Source organism: Mauremys reevesii, linkage group 2, assembly GCF_016161935.1.
Source record: "Mauremys reevesii isolate NIE-2019 linkage group 2, ASM1616193v1, whole genome shotgun sequence".
Taxonomy (NCBI): domain Eukaryota; kingdom Metazoa; phylum Chordata; order Testudines; family Geoemydidae; genus Mauremys; species Mauremys reevesii.
The window spans coordinates 135,671,368-135,685,431 of NC_052624.1; the positions used below are offsets into that span (position 1 = coordinate 135,671,368).

The 14,064-nt window shown below is 44.3% G+C and overlaps 1 protein-coding gene and 1 long non-coding RNA gene across 3 annotated transcripts in view; one reads left to right on the top strand and one right to left on the bottom strand.

Moving 5' to 3' along the window:
- Window positions 1–1,480, bottom strand: part of MARCHF11 (membrane associated ring-CH-type finger 11) — a 41,530-nt gene extending 40,050 nt beyond the window's left edge. Inside the window, exons 1-2 of the mRNA XM_039522984.1 lie at window positions 1,456–1,480; window positions 679–1,211 (exon numbers count right to left, since the gene is read on the bottom strand). Of these exons, the coding sequence (XP_039378918.1) occupies window positions 679–1,211; window positions 1,456–1,480 (558 nt within the window). The remainder of the gene's footprint in view (window positions 1–678; window positions 1,212–1,455) is intronic.
- A 61-nt stretch (window positions 1,481–1,541) lies between these two features.
- LOC120396651 overlaps window positions 1,542–14,064 on the top strand; it is a 47,792-nt gene continuing 35,269 nt past the window's right edge. Inside the window, exons 1-3 of one of the 2 annotated variants that reach the window (XR_005593279.1) lie at window positions 1,542–2,454; window positions 8,067–8,163; window positions 11,388–11,427. This is a non-coding gene — a long non-coding RNA (uncharacterized LOC120396651). The remainder of the gene's footprint in view (window positions 2,455–8,066; window positions 8,164–11,387; window positions 11,428–14,064) is intronic. The other variant, XR_005593278.1, reaches the window with a different exon arrangement.

The window sequence follows — 14,064 nt, forward strand, 5'->3', positions numbered from 1 at the left end:
TATGTCATAATGGCCCAGAGAGGGAGCTGGCCGACTAAGCTGACAGCTATAGAGTAAAATGCTAGTGGAAGTGTCCGGCTCCGATACTGTGAAAATGACCAATCATGAAATCTTTCGCTACGGTTTCTTCATAAAACTATTGGGAAACTAGCAATGGTTGATTAAAATGTAGAAGACAAGAAGCTTGGAGAATGGGATTTTGCTCTTGAAGCCTTTGAGGGGAGAGGCTGCATCCTAAGCAAACAGACCAGTAATTTCCCTGCCTTTCTAGATTTGCAGCGGAGACTGGCGAAGCTCTTCACAGAGGCTTGTCGCAGCCCCCCGCTCTTGTGCCCATTGTACAGGCCCGCGACTGCATTTGCCCCCAGCTGCCGCTGAGCTGAGTTACGAGCCAGCCCAGGGCGGCTTCACGAAACGGAGCCTGCTCGACTCGGCCACTTCGGGGCTGGTTTTCCTGCCCCTGGCGGCGCAAGTCGAAGCGCGGGGTCCGGCTCCGAGCCCTGTCCAGGGTGCTGACCGCGGCGCGCCGGGACCGGCAGCCTCCAGCAACCTGCCCCGGCCAGCGTGCGCCAGAGAGAGGCCGGCGGCGCAGGGTGGCGGGGGTGCGTGTCTGGCCGGCCGGGCTGGGTCCGCCCGCCTGTCCGTCCCTCCCGGGGCGCCTGGCCGGCCGGCCCTCACCTGCTCGGCGCCCTGGAAGCAGATCTTGCAGATGGGGCCGGCGCCGCCGGGGTTGCTGTCGCTGCCGCTGTCGCTGCCGCACACGGAGCGGGTCTCGGGTTTCTCGCCGCCCGCGGCCCCGCCGGCCCCCGGGCTCTCCGAGCCGCCGCTTCTCCCCTCGGAGGGGCCCGGAGGGGTCCCGCCGGAGCCGCTGCTCTGCCCCGCCCCGGGGGGGTCGTCGGCCGCCGGCTTCTCCTGGGGCTGCAGCCGCCGCAGCCCCGCGCTCTCCTCCGCGACCAGCAGCTCCAGGGGGGCGGCGGCGGCGGCGGGGTCTCGCTGCGGCTCCCCGGGCCGGGGATGCTGCTCGCCCCGCCTCAGCTCATCCCCCCGCCGGCCCGGGACACCCGCTGGCCCGAGCCGGACCCGGGGGCGGGGACCCCGCTCTGCGCCCTCAGAGCAGCCGGGAAGGTGACCGGGGCGGAGGCGGCGGGTGCGGGACGGGGGGAGGGGGCGGGTCCCGCTGTCAGGGCGGCTCGCGCCGCTCCGGCTCCAGACTCAAACAGCCGCCTCCGAACGGAGAGCGCGAGAGACCGTTACACGGCGCGAGCCGGGCGGGGCAGCGAGCGCGAGACAGTCACTGCAACCGCCACGCGGCACAGACACCGAGACGCCGCCCCCCGCCCCCGCCCTCCCTGCCGGGGGGTGTCACCCCCGGGCTCCCCCCCCCGCGCCGGGGCACTGTCACCATCGCGCAGCAGGGACAGTCAACCCCCCCACCCCCCCCAGACACACACACACCAGGGCAGCCACCTCTGAGGTCCATCTGGCACGATCCTGAGCCCACACAACTTGACCGCTGGCGGGGGGCACTGGGCACCCTACAGATTGCCCAGGACAGCTGCCTTGGCCGCGGGACAATCCTGGGGAAACCTGGACAAGTGGCAGCCCTACCCCTCTGCACACACCTACGCACATACACCCCTACCACACACTCCAAGGACACTGTCACCTCCCCCCATTGGAAAAATGTTCATATTCAAACATTCCCTTCCAACATCATCACCTTCCATGCACACAAGTCACCTGCCCCCTTCCACACAGTGATCTTCCCCTCTGGCCCCAGTCACCTTCCCACCAGCATGTCACTTCTCTTTTGCAACAGTCTGTCACTTCCCCACCTAATACACAAACAGCTGCTCCCCCTTTCCAACACAACTCACCCTCCTTCCCTGGACAATCACCTGTTCCCTTAAAACTCCTCACCCATACTTGCCTGCCCCCTTCAAAAATTATCATCTCCCCCCTACAAATCATCCATTGCAACACCATTACCTCTCCCTCATAAATAATCAGCTCCCCTCCAACACTATCCATCTTTCCCAAGCAGACAGAAAAACAGTTCTCCCCCACCCCCAGCACTGTCCCACAATAGACACAGTCACGTGCCCCCTTCCAACACAGTCATTTTCGCCTCATGGACACGGTCAATCACCATTGCACACACCTACACACTCCCTCTCTTGAACACCATCACCCTCCAGCACACCTCCCCTCCATCCCCAGACACTGCAACACCTATGAACTGTCTCTCACATACCTTTTCCACCTTAAACTATGCCACCACAACACACACACCTCCTCTCATGAGACTGCCACACCCCAATGCAGGATTTATCCTTTGTACATAAAGACTACAGTATTATACAGCTATTGCCACAAAACACTTCACTAACATTTGCATGCTGAAGCATTTTGGGCTGTTACTGGGGACTTACAAAAAATAGGAGCAGGATATGGGTAAGCGATATCTATTCAGATTTATCTGTTAACAAACAAATGTCCTTGAGCCTTGATATTTACTACTGCCTGCAGTTTCCTTTTCTGCTCTACATATACACTGGAGTGACTGGAAAATGCCCATCCTCTTCCCCAGGAGACAGAGAGAGAGTTGTGTTAGTCATAAATTCATATTTAAAACTGAAACCAGGTTTCTTGCTAAACCATATACTCTCTCTCCCTCAGAGAGAGAGAGAGAGTGCGAGAGAGAGTCAAGCAGTCACTCAATCAATGAACGCAGCAAAGAATCCTGTGGCACCTTATAGACTAACAGACGTTTTGGAGCCTGAGCTTTCGTGGGTGAATACCCACTTTGTCGGATGCAATCAATGAATAGACTTCACATATTTTGCTACCTTCCAGTACTTTGCTGTCTTTTAGAGGCATCTTACCTATTTGAACTACCTGCTGTATATGACAGAATTGGCCTTGCTTGATAGCTCTGCTTCAGAGACTAATACCTCCTATCCCTCACACCCTTCCTGGGAAAGAAAATGGGGAAAAAATTGTGTGTCCACGCACCTTCAAAATGAAAAGTCAACAGTACATGTTTCATCCTTCCCCCATTCTCTCTTTGGTTTAAGAGTTATATTGCATGTTCTTCCTCACTCCCCTTTATTAATAACAAATATACAGTTACATTCTGTACAATACAATATTGCTACAGCTTTTGGGATGACCTGAGATGAGAGGAATGGGATGCAATCAACAGAAAAATGCTGCTTATGTTTGAGATAGTGAGAGTGAGTGTGCATCAAAGAGGTACATTTTGAAAAAGAGTATGGGACAATCAAGATTTTCTAGATAAGTGTTGCTGGTGCTCCTTGGAGAATGGGGGTGGCATAGTTGGCAAGAGGACTCTCATCCTCTTAGACCAGTGGTTCATTTCTTTTATCAGAGTGGCCTGCAGGGATTGTGTTTGTAAAATAGTAGTCCATGTGTTCTTTTCCTGATGTCCATTTTCCAAAAATGCATGCTGTTACAAGTTTATAAAATATGCTTGAAAATATTTTTATCTTCTAACAAGCATAAAAAATACCTGTACAAATACCCATTCTGGTTAAAATACATATGTTCAGAAAGTACTTTATAATAAAAAAAATCTTTAAATCCCATATATTTACAACTTCATAAACTTTTACCGGATCTCATAAAGTATCTGAGAAATTCTGTATGTAAAAACAATGGATTTTTCATCTCATAATAAAGGAAGCAAAAGGACTTGACAAGGAAGGGAAAAGGAAATCAAAGGGCAACTATCTAGCCAGACAGGTACTTTCACTTCTCAGCATTTAATAAGAAATAAGAACATAAGAAAGGCCGTACCGGGTCAGACCAAAGGTCCATCTAGCCCAGTATCTGTCTATCGACAGTGGCCAATGCCAGGTGCCCCTGAGGGAGTGAACCTAACAGGCAATGATCAAGTGATCTCTCTCCTGCCATCCATCTCCATCCTCTGACGAACAGAGGCTAGGAACACCATTCTTACCCATCCTGGCTAATAGCCATTTATGGACTTAGCCACCATGAATTTATCCAGTCCCCTTTTAAACATTGTTATAGTCCTAGCCTTCACAACCTCCTCAGGTAAGGAGTTCCACAAGTTGACTGTGCGCTGCGTGAAGGAGAACTTCCTTTTATTTGTTTTAAACCTGCTGCCTATTAATTTCATTTGGTGACCCCTAGTTCTTGTGTTATGGGAATAAGTAAATAACTTTTCCTTATCCACTTTCTCAACATCACTCATGATTTTATATACCTCTATCATGTCCCCCCTTAGTCTTCTCTTTTCCAAACTGAAGAGTCCTAGCCTCTTTAATCTTTCCTCATATGGGACCCTCTCTAAACCCCTAATCATTTTAGTTGCTCTTTTCTGAACCTTTTCTAGTGCTAGAATATCTTTTTTGAGGTGAGGAGACCACATCTGTACACAGTATTCAAGATGTGGGCGTACCATGGATTTATATAAGGGCAATAATATATTCTCAGTCTTATTCTCTATCCCCTTTATAATGATTCCTAACATCCTGTTTGCTTTTTGACCGCCTCTGCACACTGTGTGGACATCTTCAGAGAACTATCCACGATAACTCCAAGATCTTTTCCTGACTCGTTGTAGCTAAATTAGCCCCCATCATGTTGTATGTATAGTTGGGGTTATTTTTTCCAATGTGCATTACTTTACATTTATCCACATTAAATTTCATTTGCCATTTTGTTGCCCAATCACTTAGTTTTGTGAGATCTTTTTGAAGTTCTTCACAATCTGCTTTGGTCTTAACTATCTTGAGTAGTTTAGTATCATCTGCAAACTTTGCCACCTCACTGTTTACCCCTTTCTCCAGATCATTTATGAATAAATTGAATAGGATTGGTCCTAGGACTGACCCTTGGGGAACACCACTAGTTACCCCTCTCCATTCTGAGAATTTACCATTAATTCCTACCCTTTGTTCCCTGTCCTTTAACCAGTTCTCAATCCATGAAAGGACCTTTCCTTTTATCCCATGACAGCTTAATTTACGTAAGAGCCTTTGGTGAGGGACCTTGTCAAAGGCTTTCTGGAAATCTAAGTACACTATGTCCACCGGATCCCCCTTGTCCACATGTTTGTTGACCCCTTCAAAGAACTCTAATAGATTAGTAAGACACGATTTCCCTTTACAGAAACCATGTTGACTATTGCTCAAGAGTTTATGTTTTTCTATGTGTCTGACAATTTTATTCTTTACTATTGTTTCAACTAATTTGCCCAGTACCGACGTTAGACTTACCGGTCTGTAATTGCCGGGATCACCCCTAGAGCCCTTTTTAAATATTGGCGTTACATTAGCTAACTTCCAGTCATTGGGTACCGAAGCCGATTTAAAGGACAGGTTACAAACCTTAGTTAATAGTTCCGCAACTTCACATGTGAGTTCTTTCAGAACTCTTGGGTGAATGCCATCTGGTCCCGGTGACTTGTTACCGTTAAGTTTATCAATTAATTCCAAAACCTCCTCTAGTGACACTTCAATCTGTGACAGTTCCTCAGATTTGTCACCTACAAAAGCCAGCTCAGGTTTGGGAATCTCCCTAACATCCTCAGCCATGAAGACTGAAGCAAAGAATCCATTTAGTTTCTCCGCAATGACTTTATCATCTTTAAGCGCTCCTTTTGTATTTTCATCATCAAGGGGCCCCACTGGTTGTTTAGCAGGCTTCCTGCTTCTGATGTACTTAAAAAACATTTTGTTATTACCTTTGGAGTTTTTGGCTAGCCGTTCTTCAAATGAATGATAGAAGATGAGAAAACCTAAATTTTGCTCTCAGGGACTCTGATAGGGTTTACAAAATCTGAAGGTACTGCTGTGAGCCTAATTAGCCCTTCCCACACCATCTGTAGTGGATGTTAGACAGGAAGGGTAGGACTCAAAAGAGGAGAATGCAGTCAGTAGGAGGCTGGTTAGCAAGCAGTGAAGAGGAACAGCTTCCCTTGGGGAGAAAAGGTGGGTAGGAGTCCAATGTTGAGTAGAATTGCTGCCTGTTCAAGCCTCTCTAAAGGGACAGTAGACCTTGATAGGGAACTATTTGGGTGTACACAAGCTTTGCTGGTGGTCTTAAGCCAAGTTATGGCAAATAGTGTCCTGACAGGAAGGGGATGGAAAGCTAAACCAAGAGGGTGAATGGATGAATGACCTCAGAAAGGCTGATAATTAAGACGAGCTGGGGCAAAGGCTCCTCTACTCAGAGTATGTGGGGAGTGTTTTTTTTCTTTGGTAGTGGTGGTTGTTTTTGCCTGTTAGTTTGGGCTGGGATTGAATTTTTGTGGTGACCTTATGGATGGCTGAGCCACATAAACCACCAGAGCAGGTAGGAAATACTTATTGGGTAAACTGAGGCAAAGGGCCTGCAGCACTATGCTTTGCCACAAGGAGAGACACTGGGGTGGCAACCTGCGGACAGAGCAATCTCAGCTACATAGAGTAGGCAGATGCATCACTACTAGTGGTCCTCAAGTACAAAGAAAATATTTCTCTAGTATTAACATCTTAATCTAATTCAAAGCATTCAAGGCATTTTCTAAAAAAGAAACCCAGCCTGTGGCTGTTAGTCACTATGATTTCAAAGGGAGCTAACCTCCTAGACATTTTTGAAAATCCCACTAGGCACCTCTCTACACCTTTAAAAATCTGGTTCTGTGGGCCAAATCATGTAGTCTTTACTTAGGTTTAATTCAGTCATTACTCATGCAAAAAATAACTCATCTCTGTCCTTAGTTTGTTGACTTAAATAGGATTTTTGAGTAAAATATGAATTAAGACTTCAGAATTTGTGTACTGAGCAGAAGTGTCCTCTACAACTGATGCCTCCTTTATCTGGAAAATGATTAAATGGTTCATATAAAAAGATACAGAAAGAGAGGGGAAATCTGACAATACAAAAGTGGGGAAGCTGAGAGCATCAGTCTATGTGTGTGGGGAGGGGGGAAATAATACGCACAAGGACAAAAAAAATCAATGTATTTTAAAAGGCTGAGGGAGAAAGAGACCAAAATCAAAGAGTGAGCAAAACACAGAGAAGACAGAAAAACAGGCCAAAGAGCAAAAAATAACCAAGGCAATGGATAACTACTTTCTGGCTACCTAAAATTTCCCCTGTAACTTAAATTTGCAAACTTCTGTTTACTTGTCCTACAGAAAATTGTCATGTTGAGTTATTGACACAGAATAGCATTCATACTTAGCCCCAGGAGGGGCTGCATTTCAGTACTGATGACTGATCCATGTATATGCAGCAATCTGTATCATACACTGGGATCATTCAAGATGGTGTTATAAAACAAGTTATTGTTATTGGAGGCTGAACAAAAGAGATCAAATAGAAATGAAGATATAATCTGACACATGCTCAAGAAAGAAGAAACTACAGTACAAATGAAAGAATAAGAACTATCAAAACAAAACAAAAGTCAAATATTGAAGGAGAGAGAAAATAAGCTAAAAACAATTAGAAACAAGTGGTGAAATAAGAGGGTGAAAAGGGAAAATAAATACTGCAAGGCTATTGTAGTCAATATAATGGAACAATAATGTATCATTATCCCTTTGTATAAAGTTCTGATTTTCTTTCTCTTTCTCTTTTGTACCCAAAAACATTCAGTAGAGAACTCAATTTTTAGAAAGAACTAGCTTGAAAGATAAAATACTTAAAGTAGAAATCGGACAATTGTTTTCCTAATATCAGAAAAGGGAGGAAGAAATAAATATGACTGAGGTATATAGAATAATGTGTGAAGAAGGCTAATTGAGTGTTCCTATTTTACCTTTCCCATAATGCAAGTGTAAAAAGGGTACTCCTCAATCAAAGGCAGAAAATCTGAAATGGATAAAAGGAATTGTATGTTTAGTTGGGGTGTGTGTGTGTATAACATAGAATTCATTGCTAGAGGATATCTTTAGACAAATAGTTTAGTAAGATTTTTAAAGAGGTACTTATTTATCTGTCTAGGATAAACTTGCAGTTACACAAATTAAAATAAAACTGCAAACACTATTGATCTTCATGCTTCAGAGTTTATCTGTGTTTTTCAGCGTGCTGGGTGATGGGAGGAGAAGCAGAGGAAAAGAGCAGAAGCGGTGGAGAACATTACATGACACATCCTCCACCCAAGCAGCGTGCAGCCTTCTGGTGAGTGGGAAACAGGTATGGGAGCCAAAAAAATAAGAGAGGAAAAAGCAGAAAGGAGAAAAATAAAAGCAGAGAAGAAGGGACAGATTTTGGAGATGTGGTAAATTTTAGTAACTGCATCAATGTGGTGGGGTGGAAGGAAAAAAAGTTGAAAAGAGGAAGGATGTTCTTGTGTTTAAGACAGCAGCCTGGGACTCAGGAGATTTGTGTTCAATTCCTAACTCTGCTGCAGACAGTAAGTAAGTCATTTAATCTCTCTGTGCCTCAGTTCCCTATATGTTAAATGGAAATAATACTTCCTTTATCTGTCTCTTCTATTACGATTGTAAATTGTTATTGGAGGGGATTGTCTTTTACTGTGTCTGTACAGTGCCTAGCACAACAGGCCCTTGATCTTGGTTGTGGTCTCTAGGCACTACCATCATACAAATAATAAAGAATAATAAAAACAAACTGATAGGTGATGAAGCTGTGGGACAGTGAGAAAAGTGGAGTTGTCAGCAGTTAATGGAGAAGGTAGGGGAAGTGCAACCACTGAGGGGAATGAATGACATCTCTCCACCGACATTTTACTAGCCTGCCTATTCTCATTCCTCTTCCTCCTTCTCTCCCAGCCCAACCCAATCTTTTTCATGTGGTTGCACCAGAGGGTTGGGAGAAAAGATTATTCCAGTTTTGGACATGTTGAGTATGAATTGTAGGTGGGACACCCAGGAAGAGATGTCAAAGAGATACTCAGAGGGCGTTTTTGAAGAGAAGAAAATATTAGGGGTGGATAAGTAGTTCTGTGAGTCATCAGCACAGGCACTGTAATGGCTGGATGAAGTTACCTAGGAATAAAGTGTAAAGGTGATGGTCAAGGAGAGGTCCTTGAGGAGTGGATATGGTATATTGTGGCACACACAGTTACCAAATCCTGCTTTTTAACAAAATATTTCCCTGATTCACAAGCATTTGTCACTGTCAGACAAAATACTGGACTGGATGGATCATTGGTCTGTTTCATTTTGACAATTCCAATGTTTCTGTGAAAAGATAAAATGCATCTTTTTTGTTTTTATAAAAGAGAAAAGGAAATAATTACCAACATGTTAAAATATTATCTCATTAGAATTCAGCTAAGCAAAGGGCAAAATGAACTCACTTAAAAAGGAAAGTGAAAAATGATATAATCATAAAATGTATGTTAAATAATGCAGGAACTTAATGCAGTATTATTAAATATGTACTTTAATGTGCAAAGCAGTACACCTAATCAGGGACAATCACCTGTACTTTTTAAAGGCATTCTTAGAATAATTGAGCATTCAGATTTAATTTTAAATATGCTTTACATGTTTGGAATAACATAAAATGTGTCTATGAATAAGACAGACATCTGTTACACCACCATTTTAAATCATTCAGCAACAACACAACATTAGAAAATGTGAACAGATGGTTAATTGCAGTGCTCGTGATTGTATATCATTTGCTTATTCATACAATGTTACTGTTTTCTGTTATGAACACATACACATCCTGCAAGGAAAGCTTTTATGGTTATGTCAACCAATTAATATGTTCTGTACTGTAGAAAACTACTGTGTTATAAAACCTTTAATTCTTAGTTGCGCTTCTCACTGTCTTGGAAATACATATTTAGGGCCCTATCCGCCCCTTATTGAATCCACAGCTGATGGAGCTCTAAAACTGCACTAGCACTTACGAACTAGCAGCCAAAAGGTTGGTCCTGATTCTAAGAGTGAGTAAAGTCTTGCATATCCAGGGATTCTGTGACCACCCAAGACTCCCATGAGGCTGTGAAAAAGGGTCAATTTTACATGATAGATGCTCTTTTTAGTGGTTTTATAAACCTCAATTCATAATCAATAGGACATGTCAAGGATGCTTTGTGACTCACCCAACAGCCTAATGCAGACTAGTACAATAACTGAAGTAGTCTTCACAAGATGACAACCCAAAGATACAGCAGGGCTCCATTTTAAAGCAGAGCCAGGCAAAGGAAGAGAAGAACCATGCAACCCAAAGATTATGTCCACCTAAAAACTGGCATTTAAGAAGGCCTCCCTGTGTTGTTATCAATAAAATTTCTGCCGAGAAAAGAATGAATGAAGTCTCTGAAATGAGCCCTTTTTGTACAGCTTTAATAGCAGCAGCTAGATATAGAGCTTGGTCCTGCAAATTCTATGTATGTCAATGCACACAGAGGTTTTTACAGGATCAGGCCTGTTTCTCAGTGTTTGTGCTTTTGGGGCAAATAGCCTGCTTCTCTGCAGCTCCAGAGAACTAATGTTCTTCTGCTGTGCAAGGGCAGAGAACTGAATGCAGAGTGACCCTCTCTGGGCAAGTGTCCTATGTAGCAGCACACAGGGCAGGAACAAGTGGAATATGGGTAGCCTGAATTATTGATTGGGATATGACTGGAGGATTTGCTATTGCATGGGGCCTCTTGTCCTTTCTTCCCTTACAGAGGGGATGTGTAATGGCCCATGGAGTCTGAAGCAGACATTGGAGCCTGCTTTAACTCATGGAGCAGCTGCTCTGCTGCTTGGGGCGTGGATGTTTCCCATCACCACTGTAGTTTATAGGAGGGTTGTTTGGTTATGTTAAGTAGAAATATATTAAAGGGTAAATAGAAAATAGGTTTTAGCTGAAGTTAGCCTAAGTATAGAGGAGTATGGGAAATGGAGCTTTTTAGCGTAAGTAAAAGTTGGGGACAGTAAGATGAGAAAACAAGTTAGCAAGGACGTGACCTAGGGTTATGTTGTGGTTGTTTTGGTTATAATTGGTTTTAGCAGGATTTTTAATTAATGTTTTTGAGAATTTTGGACTGAGTGGACTTGCAGGCTCTAAAATTTTACATTGTTTAATTTTTGAATGCAGATTTTTTGTACATAATTCTACATTTGTAAGTTCAACTTTCATGATAAAGAGATTGCACAGCAGTACTTGTATTAGGTGAACTGAAAAATACTATTTCTTTTGTTTTTTACAGTGCAAATACTTGTAATCAAAAATAAATATAAAGTGATCACTGTGCACTTTGTATTCTGTATTGTAACTGAAATCAATATATTTGAAAATGTAGAAAACATCCAAAAATATTTAAATAAATGGTATTCTATTATTGTTTAACAGTATGATTAATCGTGATTAATTTTTGTAATTGCTTGACAGCCCTAGTTACAGGATTATAAAGCTATACTTCATTCTGTTTTCAGTGGACTGATCACCCATTGATACACCATTCAATTTCTGAATGTGAGTACAACTGCATAAATGGTAATTCTATGCCTCTTTGCTTAACCAATCATTTTTCTCTTAAATACGGTTTAATTCTATCATTCAAAGTGATATCCAGGGTCTTCCACTGAATTAAATTGTCTTTCTGTAACCAACCTAGCAGCTCAAACCAGAAAACTAAGTTTAGTTCATTTCATCCTTATCTTTATTAATTGGGAATATTTAAACTTCAAGATTACACCACATCTCACATCTGCCTAGTACTCTGTCCAGCTGCTTGAGCTGGATGCTGGGCCCTGGATTATGCCTTATACACTGGATTCATATTTTAATTCCCTGTAATGGAGGAGGATGGTGTTGTTAAGGCATAGGACTGGGAGTCAGGAAACCTGAATTCCATTCCCTGTTCTGTTACAAACTTCTTGTGTGACCTTGGGCAGTTCACCTAACTTCTTTTTGCCTTAGTTTCCTCATCTGTGAAATGGGGATAATAATTTTTTCCTACTTCACATGATTGTAAAGAGGTCAAAGTGCTTTCAGATCCTTCCATGGAATGTGCTATAAAAGTTTAAAGTATTATTATAATGCAGCTCTTAATTTTTTTTTAAATAATTGAGAATCCAGCCTTATTTGCAAGAATACAGCTTTTCAGAATAGCTAGCTTATTTTCAAGACATTCACCTATGATAGATAAACTTTTCTTCAGAGCAAAGATATTTTTAACCTTTTTGCTCTTCAACCAGATTGTTTACAGAGTTTGCCTGTTTCAGTATTTTATTTAAAAAAAATCTTAACAGTTTCATGAATTAAATAGTCATTGTTTTCAAACAAATTTAGTTCCGTAATTTCTGTCAGAAGTGGCTCAGCTATCATGGTGATCTTAAATGGAAGCATATTTGAGTTCAGTTTATTGAAACAGAAATGACAGAATGTCAGTTTGCTTCCCTGCCATATGCCATATATAAGAATCAAAAAACAATTGTGCAAGGCCAAACTGATTTTTTTTTTCAATATCAGACAGGTGAGCACTTTTTTTTGTTTACAGTAAAAAAAGTCTCTTCTGCGAGCAACTAACAAATTGAAACTTAGGCCTTGTCTACACTACAGGACTATTTCGAATCTACTTAAGTCGAATTTGTGGATTCGACCTTATGAAGTCGAATTTGTGTATCCATACTAAATACACTAATTCGAACTTTGGAGTCCACATTAATGGGGCCGGCGTCGACTTTCGAAGCGTTGCACTGTGGGAAGCTATCCCACAGTTCCCGCAGTCCCCGCTGCCCATTGGAATGCTGGGTAGAGCTCGCAATGCCTGCTGGGGGAAAAAATGTGTCGAGGGAGGTTTTGGGATACTGTCGTCATTGAACCGTCAATCACGCCCTCCCTCCCTGAAAGCGCCGGCGGGAAATCTGATCGCGCCCTTCTCTGGTCGGTTACAGCGCGGACGCCACAGCACTGCGAGCATGGAGCCCGCTGCGATCATCGCTGCACTTATGGCCGTTGTCAACTCCTCGCACCTTATCGTCCACCTCTTCCACAGTCAGATGCTGAGAAATCGGGCGAGGAGGCTCCGGCAGCACGGTGAGGAGAGTGGCGCAGGCCTCTCACAAAGCAGGGTACGCCGCGCCGTGGAGATCATGGTGGCAATGGGTCAAGTTCATGGTGTGGAACGGCGATTCTGGGCCCGGGAAACAAGCACAGACTGGTGGGACCGCATAGTGCTGCAGGTCTGGGATGAAACAGAGTGGCTGCGAAACTACAGGATGCGTAAGGGCACTTTCCTTGAACTCTGTGACTTGCTGGCCCCTGCCCTGAAGCGCCAGGACACACGGATGCGAGCAGCCCTGAGTGTGCAGAAGCGAGTGGCCATAGCCCTCTGGAAACTTGCCACGCCAGACAGCTACCGGTCAGTAGCGAACCACTTTGGCGTGGGCAAATCTACCGTGGGGGTTGCTGTGATTCAAGTAGCCCAAGCAATCGTTGAGCAACTGCTCTCAAAGGTAGTGACTCTCGGAAACGTCCAGGTCATCATAGATGGCTTCGCCGCGATGGGATTCCCAAACTGCGGTGGGGCTATAGATGGGACTCACATCCCTATCCTGGCACCAGCCCACCAGGCCAGCGAGTACATTAACCGAAAGGGCTACTTTTCAATGGTGCTGCAAGCAGTGGTGGACCATAGGGGACGCTTTACCAACATCTTCGTCGGGTGGGCGGGCAAGGTTCATGATGCACGTGTGTTCAGGAACTCTGGTCTCTTCAAACGCCTCCAGGCAGGTACTTTCTTCCCGGACCACAAAATAACGGTTGGGGATGTGCAGATGCCTACAGTGATCCTCGGGGACCCGGCCTACCCGCTAATGCCCTGGCTCATGAAGCCCTATACAGGCGCCTTGGACAGTGAGAAGGAACTCTTCAACTACCGGCTGAGCAAGTGCAGAATGGTCGTGGAGTGTGCTTTCGGACGTCTCAAGGGGAGATGGCGGAGCTTACTGACTCGCTCGGACATCAGCGAAAAGAATATCCCCGTAGTTATTGCTGCTTGCTGTGTGCTCCACAATCTGTGTGAGAGCAAAGGCGAGACCTTTTTGGCCGGATGGGAGGTTGAGGCAAATCGCCTGTCTGCTGTTTACGATCAGCCAGACACCCGTT